Source organism: Protopterus annectens, chromosome 14.part0, assembly GCF_019279795.1.
Source record: "Protopterus annectens isolate FY-2018-M chromosome 14.part0, PAN1.0, whole genome shotgun sequence".
NCBI classification, from domain to species: domain Eukaryota; kingdom Metazoa; phylum Chordata; order Ceratodontiformes; family Protopteridae; genus Protopterus; species Protopterus annectens.
The window spans coordinates 238177082-238197369 of NC_056748.1; the positions used below are offsets into that span (position 1 = coordinate 238177082).

At 36.9% G+C, this 20288-nt stretch overlaps 1 protein-coding gene across 1 annotated transcript in view; it reads left to right on the forward strand.

The window, feature by feature from the left end:
- The window catches only part of LOC122788927 (pancreatic lipase-related protein 2-like), a 264799-nt gene that overhangs the window by 148906 nt on the left and 95605 nt on the right, over positions 1–20288 (forward strand). The window contains exon 10 of the mRNA XM_044055961.1: positions 18959–19085. Coding sequence (XP_043911896.1) covers positions 18959–19085 — 127 coding nt within the window. The remainder of the gene's footprint in view (positions 1–18958; positions 19086–20288) is intronic.

Here is a 20288-nt window from a genome sequence, read left to right on the forward strand (position 1 = left end):
GTGTCGGGATTCTGTCCATTCGGGATTTCATAGGGGATATATATATATATATATATATATATATATATATATACACGCATATTATACAAACACACACACACACACACACACACACACACACACACACACACACACACACACACACACATATATCTTTCTCCAAAAGAAAAATGCACAGAGTGAACAGAAGCATGGTCAGAACAAATAAGGTGAAATGATGAATGTAGCACCAAATACTTAAATGTATGCTTTTATTTCTTCAGACCAGATCCACATACTGTGGTTTCACCTGAAAGGGCTTTATCATTGCTTAACTTAAAATGCTGTGAAGTATCCAAATGGATCAAAATTGCCACACACACATAAATGGGAGCATTACGTTTGGGTGAATGTTGTTAATATCGAATGTCTGTAATGGCAGCAGTAGTGATCGAATAATCATAAGAGCATTTCTGCTGATATTACTATGTGAGAAGTCTCTGATCAGCATGTAGTGAGAATTTGCCCTTACCCCTCACTTTAGTGGGCGTGGAGATGCAGGGGATCTTGTAACTTACAAAAACATGAGTTGCATTTCTTTCTTTCATTCTTTTTTTTTTTTTGACACTGACTTTCAGTCCTTTAAGGTCAATGATTTTATGTTTGATGTTCTGGTACTTAGTTATTTTGAAGCATATCCATCTATATATATATATATATATATATATATATATATATATCTATATATATAAATATGGGTTCCATACACTAGATCGAATTTTCACTAATTCGAAATAGTGCATAGAATACTCACTGCAGCAAAAGTGCACTTAATCGAAAGTGCACTTATGTGAAGTTCAGTACATTGAACGGGTGTTGTACTGAACTTCCGTGCAGTACTCAGGGACCTTAGGGTTAGGGCACGGGTCATAGTAAGGGGATAGCCCATAGGGCTATCCTCTTACCATGACCCGTGCCCTAACCCTAAGGTCCGTGATGACTGCAACGCAGTGAAGGGCATAGCAATGTCCTCCACTATGGTGCAATAGTCATGAACCTTAGGGTTAGGGAATGGGTTAGGGTAAGGGGATAGCTTTACTAACTATCCACTTACCCTTACCCGTGCCCTAACCCTAAGGTCCGTGACTATCACACCATAGTGGAGGACATAGCTTGTTTTTTATGTCTGCCACTGTGCTGCAGTGTTTTTTGTGAAGTGCACTTACGCAAAAGTTCACTTTCGTTAAAGTGAACTTTCACAGAAGTGAGGCTTCCTATTACAAGTTTAAAGTAGTGAACTTTCGTTCTTGTAATAGGAATTCATATATATATATATATATATATATAGATAGATATATCTATAGGGTCTATGTTAAATCAGCAAACACTATATCTCTCTCTCTCTTTATATATATATATATATATATATATATATATATATATATATATATATATAGGGTCTATGTTAAATCAGCAAACACTTAAAAAAGCAAATGCTGATTTATTGACTCTCTTTAAGCAAAAGCTAAAAATCCCGAACACTCAGAACAGCGATTTTTTTCCCAGGGAAAAAAAATTCACTGTTCCACAAAAAGGAAAAAACTTCAAAACAGTAAATAAAGTAGGGAGCTTTGCCCCCCACACCCCTCAATGTGAGGGGCTGTGTCCCCCACACCTCGCTACTTAAATATACCAACTCCAAGATCGCACAACAGTGGAGGAAATGGCAAAGTCCCAAAAATGGCCCAGTGACTTTTTCCCTGGGAAAAAAAATCTCTGTTCCGAGTGTTCGAGATTTTCAGCTTTCGCTTAAAGAGGGTCGATAAATCAGCATTCGCTGATTTAATATAGACTCTATAAATATATATATATATATATATATATATATATATATATATATATATATGTATTGCATCTCATTTGGTTGGCTATGTATTTAGTCAACCTGATAGCACAGTGTGTTTTTTTTTTTGATGTGTTATTAGTTGACTTCTCAAGTGGGGACTACTTTTTTGATTACAATGCTACACGTAGGGTATTGTGCTGTAGCTGTGGTTCTGCGGTTTTATAGTTAGTAAATGGATGTATGACTAGCCATCATAACTTTAATATAACTAACAGGAAATGACCAAACAGAACTTGTCAATCACCAACCGATCAAAAAAATACAAAACACTTTCAATCATAATTTTTTTATAGGGGGCAAACCCCCTTACACCACCCACACCCCTACTATATATATATATATATATATATATATATATATATATATATATATATATATATGTGTGTGTACATATATATATATGTGTGTAGATATATATATATGTACACACACATATATATATATATATATATATATATATATATATATATATATATATATATATATATACCAACTTCAAGATCACAATACATTGGGGAATGGTTGAATTCTCTGATCTCCATGTACTGCAATTTCAGAGCGACAGAAACATGATATGTGAAACATGTTGAATTTCCACTAGCTGTACTGGCTTTTTGCATGTTTGACAATTTTTACTTTCAACCAACTGGCAGAGTCCCTAGTATGGACAAGTAAGGGTTGAAGCAGCCATGTTAGGGGTATGGGGAATAGATCTTCCCATTTGAGTACAGTAATGAGTATGGATGGGTTGTTTATGTCTCATTGACCAATCATAAAGTTTTATTTCTGGTACTTTTGTGTCTGGTACTGCAGATACATATTTTGGTGGAAGGTTATAGAATATATATCTCAAAGTATGAAATGCAGTGCCTCTAGTGAGATGACCAGTTGTGGGTATGACTGACCTATTGTAAAATATGGTAGGGAACAGATGGTGGGCTTGTATACAGGCAGTTTTACGTACAACTTATAAACCTGCTCAACAGATATTCCTAATAGTATTTTGCACTCTTTTGAGTAATTAGTACTGGAAGCTATAGGATTAAAAAGAGAACAGATTCATCTCATTCATCTCATTAAATTCATCTCATTCAGACTTCAGAGTTAGCTGAAGGAATACATGAACTCTTGTTGCAGTGTTTATGTATTGCACATCCTTATTACCTGAGCTCATCTGCCCCAAATCTATGTGTGCTGGGATGTATTACTGCCTTATCATGCCATGTCTGTAGGCTGCACATTATATAGCTTGTCACGATACTCCTGCTCACTTATGTTTAATGTTCTGTAAAGTAGCATGTCCCTATTAAATGCACATTATACAGCCTGTCATGATATTCTTGCTGACTTATGTTAATGTTCTGTAAAGTAGCATGTCCCTATTAAATTCACATTATATAGCTTGTTAGGATATTCATGCTCACTTATGTTTAATGCTCTATAAAGCAGCATGTCCCTATTAAATGCACATTTTATGGGCTCATATATAGAATGCATTGTTAGACTGTACATTTACTCATGTACTAGAGGTAGTGCACATTTACACACATACATACCAATGGTTCACTTACAAGTACCTGATAGTCAGTTTGAAATGCTCTGTACTCACCAAGTTCAACTTCTCAGCAACTGAACTCTATGACATATTTTAAAGTAGGCATTCTCCTGACATGATGGCAAAGTCATTGACAGCTCTGTAAGCACAGAAACATAAGGAAAAGAGAAAATATAACACACATTGCAATCACTCTGTACACACACTTAGGAAATGCACCAGTAGTGATTCCCTATAAAAAAAAAACAGCACTTGGGGAGTTCAGCATTGGGGGAGTTCAGCACTGGGGAAAATTCATCACTAGCAGAATTCAGCATTGGGGGAGTTCAGCACTAGGGAGAGGTCATCATTGGGGATTCAGTATTGGGGGTTTAACATTGGGGAATATCAGCATTTAGTGTTCAGCTCTGGGGGAGTTCTTTGGAGAGTTCATCATCAGGGAGTTGAGCTTCATTTCAAGGAAGCTCATCATTTTGCAGTCTCTGAGCCATAGAAAGTAGTCAGTTCTTACCAACAATTTTAAGAAACTAGAGGTAGCATATGACATTATATATAGCAAGTAAAGTTGTGCAAGAGTTTCTCTGGCTTTTCTCTGAGGAAGGACCACTGGTTTAGAAGAGCAACAAATAAGCAAACCAAAAAGCAAGCATATAAATAAATAAATACATCAGGACTATGACAACTTTTTGTTTGACTGCTCCTGAGGAATGAGACAGTTGTAAATGATCATTTGCATAATTATCCTTTGAAAAACAACCATTCTATGTCCACTAATGAAGTAGCCCTTTACTGAATCAGGTCTATAAATTAAGATTCCTGCTTTAATGTTAGAACCAATATGGATAATAAAATATAGCTCTGGCAGCCTCTTTGTCCAAATAATTATTAATAATAATATGTTTATGATTTTTCGGACTATAAAAGTTGAAACATGGTCAGTATTTGCTGACCAGTAAGTCAGTTTAAGAATCATAAACATATGTGTTAGTCAAAAGTGGAAAATTCTTTTAGCCTATGTGTTTTAACTGCATAGTCTGGTGCCTCACAAACTGTAGCAGAAGTTCAATAGAGAGAGAATCGTCTCTGCTCCAGTTTCTGCTTCATTGTTTTTATACTCTGCTTATCATTTTTCCTACTTAAAGTTGCATTCTGCCTCCGCCTCATCCCCAGCTAACCCATTAAGTTAAAGTTTCTGCAAGAGCCATAGTGCTGACTTTATTTGATTGGATGCCTCTCTAGCTAGCCTGCTTCTTCCATGACATTTTTTTTTCACAACCCTCCCACTTTTTTGTTGCAGTGGTTTTATAAGGCTGTGTCTCTGGCCTCCATCCCTTATGGTGATCTGATTTCCATAGTCTCTCCCTTCTTTCATTGTTATTGTCTATTGCTTAAGCTATTTATGTACTTTTCCCACCCATTGTTTTCCGCAGATCCATGATACTGAGTGCCCACCAAGCAAACTAGTATTGCTTTTGAGTAAACTTCCTTTACCACATATTGTCTCCTGCTCATTTTCTTAGAGCTCAGCAAATTTTGGAGTCCTAGCCTGTGTTTCAGAAGTGTTTCGCTTGTATCCAGTGATATCCAGGAAAAGTTAAGTATCTTTGATCGCAAAAATCACACTTGCTTAAGTTATTTTGAGTGTTTGCTGGCACTTATTGCATTAATGTCTGCATTTCATTGTATTTTTTGTAAATAAAACATTGCTGTTCCTCTCACTGCTACTACTGTAAGACTGTCTTGAAATCACAATCCGCAAGGGATTTCCTACTGGCTGTTTAATTAGTTTGTGGTAACATTGCACTTGTGGGGCTCTTCTATTGTGTTTTTATCTAGAGAGAGAACAGGTGTGCTACAAGATTTTTTAAAAAGATGATTAGCCTTTTAAAATTTAGGGATTACCTCACTTACCTGCTGTTGCTGCCATGAAAATGTCTGTCCTCACCCCACCAAAAGGAACTTTGCCTCCATTTTATTTTGAATTAAGTAAATAAAAGAATTATCATGGAGGCAAGGTACTGTGGCACAGATGCTCCAACTAGCCCATATACACATGGGTACAAAACACAATGCTGCCATCTTGGCTGTGCTCAAGGACAATAGGCCCCTATAGGTGGAGGGACTAGCAACTGACATAACTTGTCCTGCATCAGTATTTGTACGGATGGTGCCTGAAGTGCCATGAAGTGTAAAAGGATTTGTTACACTGGCTCAAAAAAGAATCCTATTAATTGTACTCATTGTTTTCTCCACAGAGAAGTACTAGCATTACAATCATTGGTACCCAAGCTGAAAAGAGTACTAGACGAGAATGTCACAATTGTCAGTTATATAAAAAGCAGGCCATTACAATCAAGTTTGTTTGCAACACTATATTCCTCAATGGAAGTTTTTCACAAGCAGTTGTTATTCTGTACAGAAGTTAACAACATTCCATGCAATACTAACAACAATGAAATAACAGCCCCAGATTACAATATTATATGAAAAGACAGGAAATCTTGAAAGGGCAGATGAGTAGTTATATTATTTAAAAATTACCTAATTCTAGTCCACATAGACATAAACTTTTCAGAATTTCACAACACTGAACTTATCTTTGCCAAATTAAAAATGAATCCCAAAAAACACATTAATATTATTGGTGCTTATATCCTACCAGGAAACAATATCCCCACTCTGGAAAACATATTACTCTGGATATCCAGTTCTCTCCCACAAGAAACAATTCTGATGGGAGTCTTCAATATAGATTGGCTTAACTGCTCCTCAGAAAATCCATCTTCCCACATAAACCTCCATGGGCTTACTCAACTCATCTCCTCCCCTACAAGGACTGATAAATCTTCCAAAAGACAGTCAATTCTTGACTGGATTTTAGTTAGCAACCCCCCCCCCACCCAGGCATCTCAGTCAGGTTGTCTGCCAAACAGTCTAAGTGACCATCAGCCAACCTTCCTTCTTAGGACTTGGACTCACCAAGTCATCCAACCCACCTTCCGCTTAATCAGAAACGAAAAAAATTCAACTTAAATAGCTTCATCACCAATCTAAATAGTTGTAACTGGGAATCTCTCAAAAGTTACCTCTTGACAATGCAGTTAACTCATTCAACAACACATTCTTAGATATACTAAACTCCCATTCTCCCCCTAGAACTCTCTCTCTTTTTCAGCTTTTCCCAGTTAGGGGTCGCCACAGTGGATCACCTTGTCCGCTCAAGATTGGCAGTGGAGTTTTATGGTGTTGAATTGCCAGCCCAGCGCCCAACCTTCCATGGAAGGCACACACACATGCACTCATGCCTAGGGCCAATTTTAGTGTGTTCAATCCACTTGCAGCATGTCTTTGGGGATGTGGGAGGAAACTGGAGCACCCTGGGGAAACCCACACAACCACAGGGAGGACATGCAGACTCCACACAGAAGACACCCTAGCTGAAGATTGAACTGGAGAGCCTCTTGCTGTGAGGCAACAATGCTAAATGCTGCACCACTGATAAGTATGCACCCTGGCTAACTAATGAATGTAGATCCCTACTCAAGGCTAGAGAAAAAGCCTGGCAATGGTTTCAAAAAACAAAACAAACAACTAAGCAAATATATCTGGAACTTCAGAATAAACAAAACAAAACAAAAAAATAAATAAAATTAGGCAAAATCAACTATTTTCAAAACATCCAAAATAAGCATACAAAAACCACTTAAAAATTCTGGGCAGCAGTTAATAACATACTTCAACCAGATAAATCCAACACCCCCGCCCCAACAAAAATCAACAATTCTGATAATATTGCAACCCAATTTAATAAATTCTTCACAGAAACTACCCAATCCCTAGCAAACTCTTGAGGCTTTGACAGTAACCCTACCTCTCTTGCCCCCCAGTACAGCACCAAATCCCAAGACTCCAACTCCCACTTCAACCTAAACCCAGTATCTGTAATAACTGTAAAACAACTACTTCAAAAACTTAAACCAACAACTCTAGCCACTGACAACCTTCCAGCAGAATTTCTACAAAATGCAGATGAAGCAATAGCCTACGCATTAGCCATACTCAAACTTTTCAATATCTGAAAGCCAGGTACCCGTAATATGGAAAACATCTCACATTCTACCACTACACAAGGGAAATATTTCCATTGAACTCACCAGTTATCATCTAACTGCCATTCTATCTTCCTTATTCAAAATACTAAAGAGTCATGCACACCCAACTAATGGGCTACCTTCTCACACACAAATTACTATCAAACACCCAAAATGGCTTCCATCCCTTTCACAGCACCACCACAGCACTACTATTCTTTACTAACACTGTTCACTACCATAGAAACAACGGAGAATTTGTATCAGACATATTTTTAGACTTATCAAAGGCCTTTGACATGGTCAGTCACAATAAACTCATGAATATTCTCTCTACTCTAAACCACAGCAATTCCACTATTACATTATTTGAAAGCAATCTAACAGGATGACTGCAAGCCGTCCAATGGCAACACCAACTCTCTCCTCTTCTTCCAGTCTTCTTAGGGCTTCCAGAAAGCTCAATCCTTGGATGATTACTATTCTCCCTATTCACTAACCACCTCTGCACCTCAGCACCACAAGCCTTCATAGTACAATATGGATACACTGACAACTCCACCCTAATATGTGCTGCCCCCACACTGGAAGACCTCCACACCAAAACCTAAGATTCCTTTCTGTCAGTAGAAACCTGGCTCACTAACACCCACCTAATTCTAAATTCCAACAGAACTAAGCTCCTTCTTTTTAGCCCAACCAGATTACCCTCATCTTACCAGTCCTTTAATATCTTCTCTAGGAACAAAACTATGATCACCCTAAGTACTTAGACTAAACTGCTCATTGTAGAAATTGATAACCTTAAATTCAGTATTGACATAGCCCAAACCATCAAAAAGGTTCACAAGAAAATAGGTCTCCTATATAGACGTGAACAATTTCTTACAAATAACATGAAAGTTACCATAGCCCGCACATATCTACTATCAACCCTGCTCTATGCCTCCCCAGTATTAACCAGTCTCTGCAAAACAGACATAAAGCAATTGGAATCTTGCTATAATAAAATAGCAAGATTTGCCACTGGAGCTTTACATAGATCACATCACTGTACAACACTAAAGCCAATTAATTGGCTCGAATTCCCACAGCTTCTACACTTTAATCAACTGACTTTTGCCCACAAAATTTTCCACCAACACAATAAAAACCTGTTCTCTCCAAAAACCCATTCAACCATACATCTCAGCCCGATCTCCTCACTACAGTAACCAACACCTTCTAAATACCACCAAAGCCAATGACTCTGCTGAGAAATCTCTCTTCTCTAAGTATATTCCTAAATTTGTAATAAGCTACCAACCCTAATAACTTCTAACAACTCTCTTTCACGATTCAAAAAGCTACTTATATTAAACCTTGTGAACACCTGGCTATGTTCTTGTTACTTCCCTGATTAGGCCTTCCTGATTACCCAAACAATCTTCTACCCTCTTTTTTTAAATAACAGGATGTAGTAACCTCATCTGTTAAGTTTATAACCCACTTTATCATTTCAATCACATCTGTAGCACATACATCTGCATGTGTATAATCCTCTTGATTATTTTAACTGCAGCTGTAGCAATATGAGATATGATGGGACTTTTTCCATGAAATGAAATGTATGTCTTCTATGTTTGCATTATTTATCATTGATATAGTATCCTGTACATATGTTTGTTAAACTGCTGAAATGTCTGTAACTGGAACTCTATGTATGCTAATATATGTTGACATTATCCTTGTAACTGGAGCTTTTCTACCCAGGCCTCCAATGAAAAGGGATCTGTGTCCAGTTGGACTTTCCCAGTAAACAAATGTAAAATAAATAAATAAAAAGCAGTCAGGTGGTTAACTCACTGTCAAGTTCTATTAAGATTTTATGAACTAAAAGAGGAAGTTAACTTTTTTGACAACTCAACAATCTCAGCTGATTTTCTCAGCGATGAGCTTTGATGGAATAAGGATGAATTTCTTTCTGATTTAGATTGTGAAAATATTCTTACTTCCACTGACAAAATTAATACTTTCAAAGAAAAACGAATGCTTTTTGAAGAAAGAATCAGAAAAGAAAATGCAGTAGAAATGTTTGAGGTAACAGAAAGGTGGAAACTGTATCGAAATCTTATAGATCTAATTTTACAAACTTTAAGATTACTTAGTACAAATATTGAAAAATATATTTTCTCAGTTGACATATCATCATTGGACTCGATAAGAGATCCATTTATCTGAAATGTGTGCAAACTGGAAAATTTAAATATTACAGAAAAGGACGAGTTGACAGAGATAAGAAATGACAGGATTAAAACTTAAACATTCAACAACAGAAACTACTTCATTTTGGCTATCTCTTAAAAGTGAATTTTCCAATATTACAAAAAAGCAATAGAAACACTTCTTCCTTTCTCCATGCCATATCTGTGCAAATCAAGCTTTTCTGCAATGAATAATATTAAGAACAAAAAATAGATCGTGGCTGGAAACCATGGAAGAAAATTTAAGAGTATGTCTGCCCAAAATTCAGCCTCACACAAAAGAAATTCTAAATCAACATCAAGCTCTGATATCTCATTAAATATTAAATGCAAGTAAAAAAGAGGAAAATACTTTCTAAATCAATCAAAATTATACTTATTTTTTGTCAGGCAAAAAATATATGTTTTGGTGTGCCACAAGATTTTTGCAATTAGTTTATGTGTGCCACAAGATGAAAAAGGTTGAAATCTCTGCATTAGGAGGACTGGGTTTATTGAACTTGTGGCAGGAGATGTTTGCCTGGTTTGTATGAGTTGGGAAATATACAAAAGGACTTGTAGTGTAGTAATTTTAGTGGTCAGAGTGTTCATTAGTTAGTTTTCTGTTTTTTCTATGCTGCTATAAATTTTGCACATTTGTGCAGGTTAAGAATGTCCTGTACGGTAGCAAACATGTAGAAAGCAAAATTTCCCTGTAGAATGGGCCATAAAACTGTACCCTTTTATAGAGAAAATACCTGTGCTCTGACAAGCTTAGAGCAGCTAGTTGGGTGTCAAGTGGCAAGACCTACAGATTTAATAGAATTCAATATTGTGCAAACATTAAAGTTAGTAGAATTTAGTACTGTGCGCCAATAAAGCACACTTATTAATCTGCATCAACAAAACACCCTTAATAGCCTTCTAATCACAGCACACCACTCCCTTGTAACTCACCAATCAAAGGACTGGACAGTATGGATATGCAATTTCCTAACTTCTCTGTAGACAGCTTGGTGGATATGGGCATCTTGAGACAATGTAGCAATTGTCTCATGTTTACTGACAAACACTCAGTCCTTAAGGAAACTGTCACAGTATGTAAGAGATGTACTTATCAATCACACTGGAGGATAAACTCTCATATATAAGCACACATCAAGTTGTCAAAACCATGCACACAATACCCAACTAAGGTATGCTGAGACACATAAAAGAAATATTTCTAGACAATAAAGGGATATTGCTAATATAGTGGAAAGTGCATTGGACACGGATATCCTTCAGAAGGGACTCACGGAAACAGATAGCTGGTGCCAGAGCCATGGCCTGAAGTTAAACGCCAAAAAATGTATAGTCATACCCTTCGGAAAAAACAAGGTAACCCCAAGCTACCATATAGGTGTCAATCCACTAAGCACAGAAGAGGTTATCAGGGACCTGGGGACCCAGGTTGACAGTGGCCTTTCTTTTGACACTCACGTTGCTAAAGTGGTTAGAAAGACCTTCTACATTGCCCACCTGATCATGAAGGGATTCACATCCAGATCTAGTGAGGTCATTGTTCCCCTGTACTCTTCACTTATCAGACCAATGATTGAGTACAATGCCCCATTTGGGATGTATCTCACCCGACATCTGCAGCAATTGGAGAGACCCCAAAAGTTCCTCACCAAAAGGATAAAGGGACTCCAAAATCTGTCATATGCTGCCAGATTGAAGAAACTCCAGCTCTATTCAGTTGCATACCGTCTGCTCAGAGGTGACATGTGCCTGACATACAAGGCCATGTCCAACCCGGAATTAATGGACATGCTCCACCTCAAAAAATCCAAATCCACCAAAACCACTAGAGCAAGCGACTTAAACCTTAGCACGGATATAAATAGGACGTGCTGGAGGGATAGATTTATCACTCAGAGACTCCCTATGCTGTGGAATAAAATCCCGATCCATGTGAGGCAGAGCACCTCGCTGGCTCTGTTCAAGAGAAATCTTGACCTGTGGATGGGAGATCGTAGGTTTATCCCGGGAATCATCTCTGTGTCACTGCTGGACAGAGGCACAACAAACTAATGGGCACAGTATTTTTTCATATAAGGGGTGGCGTAAGCCACAAAAATTTGGGCTAGGCTTATAAATGCCTTAGGGCAGATAGCCTAGTATAAACCTATGAACCTATGAACCTATAAAAAAGCAGAGAGCTCTATAGCTAAACATTTTAGTTTGTTTCATGATGGAGAAAGTAAAAGGCTACAAGGCACTGTTTTGGAAAAAAATACAAATATCTAGATTTGATGTTTCTTTTATTAAGAAACAGTTGCTTTTAAAGGAATCTACTTACATTTTAAAATTTGACCCCCTGTCTCCAAGGGGACTAAATGAATAATGTAATTGGAGCGCTGAGATGTCAGAGTTTCATTAAATTTGTTGGATACACTGGTGGTTGTATCTTTTTTGCTACAAGGCAACTTTTTATTTTGTACATCAGTTAATAAAGATTGCATTGACTGCCAGTTGTCAAAGCTATGCCTCAGCAAGCCCAAAGGCACTCAGAAAAAATATCTAACACCACACATACAGTCACTCTCAGTGCAGCCCCAAACAATAAGCCTGTAAGGCAAGCAAACACACTTCCCAGGCCTTTCGTCATAGGGGAATCCATTTGTAAAATTTTTGACGTCCCTGTAGCCAGGCTGAACAAGGAGAAGACAACTGTTAGTTGCCTATCTGGAGCCAGGATCTGCCAAATCATGCCCACATTGAAGTCATTATGCTACATACACCCATACAATTCCATCATAGTCCATACAGGTGTAAATGACCTGAGATGTACCTCCATGGACTATATAAAGAGACACACTATGGAGCTTTCAGACTATGAGTCACAGGCTGGTATGAGCCTAGCATTGAGCAACATCTTATCTTCATGGAAGATGTTGCTATAATATGAGCAAAAAATAATTGATTTCAACAACTGTCTTTCTGGTGTCATTCTAAGGGGATCTAATTTTGTCAGCTTGGAAGGACATGGTTAAGAGACCACAATGCTCTGCCAAGGATGGTCTGCACCTTTCCTCTCTATGCTTTTGAATACTGGCTAAAACATTATCCACTCCATAGTGGAAATGCCAAATTAACAAACCTACTGGCATAACAAAATTAACTCAACTGAACCTCAAGGTGTTACTGCGCAATGCCAGGAGCATAAATAAAAAAACTACACTCCTGCAAACCCTTGTCACATTCGAGAATATAGACATCTGTGCAGTTACTGAGACATGGTTTAAAGTGACTGAGAGTATCCTGCCAGTGTACGCTTTCAGTGCCTTCCACACTTTTAGACCAGTAGCTGCACTAACAAGAGCTAAAGGTGGAGGTGTCTTAATATATAGCAATAACAAACATACCTCTATGGTGCTCAAGCAGGATGACATGCTGAAGTTCCTCCATGTGCAGATCACCATAGATAAAATCCCATACCATAGCCTAGTCAGCTGTTGGTCACCCTCCATGTCCTAAGAAGCTCACAATGCATATTACATCTAATGGATAAATTTACCATCCAACTTAATACCCTACTCACGGGAAACTTTAGTTACCCCTGTACAGACTGGGAATCCTGCACAGCCTCAAATCTACAGGCACAGAAGTTCCTGGACTTATACATCACCCTTAACCGAATGGTGAATACACCCACTAGAAGCTGTAACACATTGGACCTTGTGCTCACAAATAGAGAAGAACACTGCATCCCCCAGTGTCTCATCCTCCCTGGTAAGGTCCAGCCATAAAGCTGTCTATTTAAAATCAAAATCAACTCCATAATTCCATTAAAATCAATAACAGCTATGAACTAGAAAGATAAGTAAACTTCAGTTAAACCAGGAAAGTCCAGGACGCCAATACTGTAGAAAACCAGGAAACATCTTTATTGAATAAAACGTTTTAGTGCTTTCATCTCTTTTCAGAGACTTCATCAGAAACAAAGAACTCATTTAAAATTTTCATTTAAATACTAAAGAAGTTGATGACATCACATCACCAATTAACAATTTAAAGAAATAAATAAATGACTACTGAATTGTGTCATCTATTACTGGCCACTAGGTCTCCAAGTCAGCGTAAAACACTAAATAATGCACCATTGTTATGTATAAAAAAACTGTATATGGAATCAATTAAATTGTAAATGAAATATGTAACGTTTTTTACCCTTTTTATATGATACAATCTCTTAATTCATAAATATTGAATAACCAAATAAATTGGTGAAACTCTAAAAATATATATGAATAAATATAGCAGCAATTAAATATAAACAACCCTTTTCTATTACATATAAATAAAAAATATAAATAAAAATATATGCATAAATGAAACTAAAAATAAATAAAATATAGATTATGAATCAAATATCATATATTCATATTTCATAAGCCCTTTCCACCAATAAGGGTACCAAAGAAACAAATTCATTCAGACCAAGAGGAAACGTGGAAGCCAGTCTATATTGCCATTGACTTTCCTTCTTTTTAACGTATTTTTCCAGTCTCCCCACCTCAGATTAATGTGTACTATGTCTAGAATGCCAAAAACAAATTTCTCAAAATTTGTACAAACTGTACTATGTTTATACTAAGCACTGGTACATTTACCATTTTTCATATCATTCAAGTGTTCATAAACTCTGTTTTTTAGCATACGCTCAGTTTTACCTACATAAAAATACCCGCAGGTGTAGCATGTAGCTAGGTAAACCACCCCCCTGGTGTTACAACTGCCCTTTAATAAATGTATTTTGCTCTTCATATAATTGTTTAACACAAAACAAGTTTCTTTGTTGATATAGGGGCAATAATTACACATGCCACACCGTTTCGTTCCCTCCAAATCCATGATATCCTGTTTAGGTTTATGTTCCAATAAATGTTTCATATTTTCTCCTACCCTGTTAATGAATCTCGGTTTGTTCCCTAACTTCTTATAAACATCATCATCATTTGTTCTGAAAATGTTCCAATTTTTCTCAAAAATATTTTTAATAACTGGTGTTCTTATATTATGTTGCAATACACAGGCTGTTTTATAAATAAAAGTAACCTCTTGATCATCATTGCTTGTGTTATTTTCAGTAATTGTGGACCCCACCTTAGAACCTAAAAGTGGTTTATACCCATTCCCCCACTCATGGTATACCACCTGTAATGGAGAATTGATGAGACCTATAGGATACCCTCTATCTGCAAACATATCACCTAGTAGTTTGAATTCACTGTCTAAGTCTTCTTTGTTAGAAGTCATCCTTGCTATTCTAATAGCTTGTCCTTTGATGATACTATTTTTTTGTGTTAAAGGGTAATTACTTTCAAAATGCAGATAGGCATTGCAAAAGGTCGTTTTTCTATATACCTGTGATTTAAATTTACCATTGTTATTTTCCTTGGATATGAGTGTATCTAGGTAATTAATCATATGTTTGTCATACTGGAAGGTAAAAGACAAAAAGTCTGTACTGGAATTGATGTATTCCATGAATTTGTGAATTTCATCTTCCAGTCCTCCCCATAGAATAAAACTGTCATCCAGGTATCGAAGATAAAGCTTGATATTAGACCAAAAATGACTGTTGAAAACTTGTGTCGTCTCCCACCCCAATAACACCAAATTAGAATATACTGGTGAACAAGCGGCCCCCATTGGAACACCCGTGATTTGTTGATAAAATTCACCTTCAAACCATAAGAAATTGTTCCCTAAAACAATACCCATGAGTTCACATATTAATTTTACCATATCATTGTCCAACTCAGAAAAACGAAAAAGTACCTCCTCAAAAAGTGTCATACCTTCAACTTTAGGAATACATGTAAGGAGGTCTTTTACGTCTATGGTCAGTAATATAATATTCTCCTCAAAAAATTCTTGCTTGGCACTACTCAGGAACTCCCATGAGTCTTTTAATAAATGAGGTACCTTGTTCACCACATGTTGTACATGGGAATCTATAAATACTGTAAGTGGATGAATTTTGGACTCCCTAGCTGCCACTATCTGAAAGGGGGTTTAACAATAGTTTTGTGCAATTTCGGTATACCGAAAAACACTGGTACTTTGGGGTATTTTCTATACAAAAAATCATAGTCCTCTTTGCTGATTCTACCATCTAGTAGATATTCCTCTAGATAGCTATCAATTCTGGAATATGAAATGTTGATCTGATTCTTGGATGTGTTAGTGTAAGTGTTTCCATCAAATAATAAATCTAACATCTTATTAGAATAGTCCATACTACGAAAAATAACAATACCTCCCCCTTTGTCCGGAACCATGATACGAATATTGTTGTCACCTCTCAAGTCATTTAATAAAGTGTATTCACCCTTAGTTAAATTCCACTCAATCACCCTATTATGTTGTTTAAATTCCTTATATATATCTTCCATAACTATTTTTTCATAAATTTCGACCAGGGGGTGTAAAGGTGGATTAAATGTATTTTTCTTTTTAACCTTGTTATATGATTTGTTAATGACATTTACCTCATTCCTGTCCAAAGAATCAAAACATATTTCCAGGTTTAACTTTCTTGTGTAATATTTTAAGGCTACTATATTGTCTACCAAATCCCCCTTGCTGGATGGAATAAATTTAACACCTATGGAAAATAGGCTAAAGTAGTCATCTGTGATTACTATTCTAAGGCACATGATCTTTTATTAAGGGATGGTTTGTCAAAATTCAATCCTCCTCCACTCTGTCAACAGATTCTGGCAACTTCTGACTAGTCTTATTTGCAAGACTATGGAAAGAATTATCATGGAAATTTATCAACAAGGACACAGCAGACCTCTGGACACTGGATCCATCTCAGTTTGTCTTTGTCAAAGGAAAGTTATACTTACTGAATCTGGTGGACTTCTTTGAAAAGGCCGCTGAAACAATGGCTGAGGGGAAAACGGTACATACTGCTAACCTAGATCTGGTTAAAGCATTTGATACAATACCCCACTCAAGCATTCTCAGCAAACTTATGAAAATAGGTATAAACCCCTTTATAACATGCTGTATAGCTAGTTGGCTCACTGATAAGACCCAGGACCTTAGAATCAGTGAGGTCACCTCCACAAAGAAGCCAATCACCAGTAGAGTCCTCCAGAGATCTGTGCTAGTCCCACTCTTATTTGGTATTTACTCAGATGCTAAAGGCAATGTCAAAAGCCTCTGGCTAACCAGGTTAGTAGATGACTTTAAACTGGGAGCAATCATTGAATCCCCTAAGATGAGAACACCCTTCAGGAAGGTCTAAGTCAAGAAATCACTTGGTGTTAAAGCCATGGCTTAAAACTCAATACAAAGAAATGCATTATAGTACCTTCTGGGAAGTCATCCACCCTGTGTAAGAATGTCATCAATAAAACACCCCTAAAAGTTGATTCACTAGTGAGAGATCTGGGAACTCATGTAGACAGTAACCTAGCCTTCAACCAACATGTGTCCAATGTAGTAAGAAAATCTGTCTATGTTGCTCAACTTATAACTTAAGGCATGGCATCTAGGTCCAACAAAGCCATCATACCCCTGTTCTCTCCTCTTATCGCACCCCTCATAGAGTATAATGCCCCCTTTGCTATGTATCTGAACAGATACATTTAGCAACTGGAATGTCCACAAAGGTTAATTTAAAAAAATACAGGGATTAAACGCAGTGTCCTGTGCTGATTGCCTCAAAGCCTTGTCTCATTACTCTGTAATGTACAGTCTTCTGAGACGTGATCTTTGGCAGCCATACAAGGCATACCTGAACCTTGTTTTGATGAACCTTTTGCACATTTGGAAAACAATCAGCATCCGAACTATTAGATTAAAAGACCTAAATTTTACTTGTCACATAAACTGGGGTCTATGTCCAGCCATTCCATTAATCTTACATTGAACGGCTATTAATCGAACGTTAAACATTGAATATTACTTTTACTGAATAGGCATATCTTTGAAAATAAAATCATCGACTGGCCACAGTTGGCCAACATAAAAATAACTGCAGCTAAGTACATACTAACCAGAAGGAGGATTTGGTGAACACCAGACAATCCTTATGTGGGGGGGGGGGGGCTGTGTCCCCACACCCCCAGCTAATTTTATATATCAACACTGAGGTTGCGCTAAATTTGGAAAAGGGCAGGTTTTCTTATAGCTAACTTACCAGCAAGTACGTAGTATGTAGCAATTCCCTTATGTTGGTTGACCATGGCCATTTTATGATCTTATTTTCAAAGATAATACTGTTTGCTAAAAGTAATGTTCAGTGTTTTATATTCAATATATAGCCATTTGATGTAAGATTGAGTTGATGGCTGAACATAGACACTGTAAACTGGACATGTTGGAGAGAGAGAGATATGTTTCCCAGATAATTCTTGTTCTCTGGAACAGGCACCCCATCCATGTGAAGCAGAGTTCCTCTCTATCCCTATTTAATAGCAACTTGGACCAATGGATGGGTAATCAGAAATCAATCTCTGGTCTGGTGCCTATGACTCTGATGGACAAAAGCAGTCAGCAAATCACCCTATATATATATATATATATATATATATATATATATATATATATATATATATATATATATATATATATATATATATATAAATATATATATATATCAAATCAAATTTGTGAATCACATATGGGATGCACGGCTAGGCTTATTAGGGCTCTTTTGGTTATTAGCCTGTATACACCTATGAACTCATTGAAGATATTTAACTGCCTCTCCAATTTCATCCTCTAAAGGTAGCCCAAGAAAATAGGTCTCAATAAGTTTGGGCAAAGGAGTCAAGAATTACACAGCGAGTCTGAACTGCTATTTGAAATTCACTGTGGTCCTCAATAAGTACAACAATCTGGTAACATGTCTAAATTAATTTAATTTACTAGATATGCTGTTGTGGCAAGCCAAGCCTGTAATATCCATTATCTGCTGTTGTGGAATGCATACATCAGCCTACAGTATTTGAATCTATGCAAGCAAAATGATTGGCAGTTAAGGATTTCCATATTTTGTGTACATTTATAGCCATGTAAACTGTTTTTATAACTTTTTGATATAACTTTAACTGATGCTACAAAGACACAGGCAATATACTTTACCATTACAAATGACATCTGACATGCTGTTTTCTTGTCTACTTTAAAATTTTAGGGTGCTGGCTTTCCATGCTTAAGTTCTTGCCCCACAATGGGTCATTTTGCAGATGGCTATAATGTTTCATCTGGTACTGTGAATGCTAAATTTCACTTAAATACTGGTGAAGCAAAACCATTTTCCCGTAAGTAATAGTTTACATTTATTTTTTTTGCCAGAAAAATATTTCAAGAATTAATGTGGTATATTGCTTAAAAGTTGTAACATTAAGTAATTTTCCAGTTCTTCTATATGGTAAGTTAACATTTACCTTCTTAAATGAGAAAATAGCTTTACTGGTCTTTGCTGGAGGCTCGTTTGGTGAAGAGAAATAAATTCTTGTGCATAATCCTGGTGACCAGAGATCAATTAGCGGCTTTAGCACCTGGTAGAGCTGATGCTGGGGAGAAGAGAAATAATGTGGCTGAGCCAGTTTGTCGCTCTTAAGGGGGGAGGGGAAGAGGCACATGCCTGGGAACACTGTCCACCCTAGAATCTCTTTTAGAGACTGGGGATCATCCTTGGGGGTGGTGCAGGGCGACTTGAATACATACTCATGGAGAAATGCATATATATTATGCCAGCCTACCACACTAAAATAAGGATTCTATTTTACCTTTTAAATCTAGTGTGTTGACTTTATTTTGTCTTCCTGGATACTTTGAGCATGCAAAGGGAATGCAATGATTTAAAGGAAAAACACTGATCCTTCCAAGTGAATGATTGTAATCCAGGTGGAACAAACAGACCAACTGGTGAGAAGGGGGAAGGCTTAATGTTCAGAAAGGGGTCCATCACAATATGTAAGTAAGTGAATAGATAAATACATAAATAAATAAATAAAATTGGTCTTAAGTAATATGATTAATGGGAAACATGTCTGGTAGCTGACATATTTGTTTGTATGACACATACACACACACACACACACACACTCTGAAAACTTATTTCTTTTTCATTTAGAAAATGTAATGCAGTGACTACCAAATTACCAACCTGTTACCAGGATATGTGGAGATGTGCTTCTGTACACAGAAGGGCTATTGTTATTATTACTATTATTATTATTACCAAGTTGAAAGATAACAGTTTTCATATATATATTACGGGTCTATATCAAAACTTCGAAGAAGTAAAACGTCGAATGGAAAAACATCAAACCCACAACACTGAATGGTGAAAATAGCGAAGCCCCGGAACATCGAATTCTTATCTAGGGCAAGATTTCGGTTGGCCATTCCGTGGGTTCGCTATTTCCTCCACTGTGGTGCGAGAGTTACGGACCTTAGAGTTAGGGTGTGGGTTAAGGTAAGTGGATAGTTAGTAATGTATGTATGGTGTAGTGTAG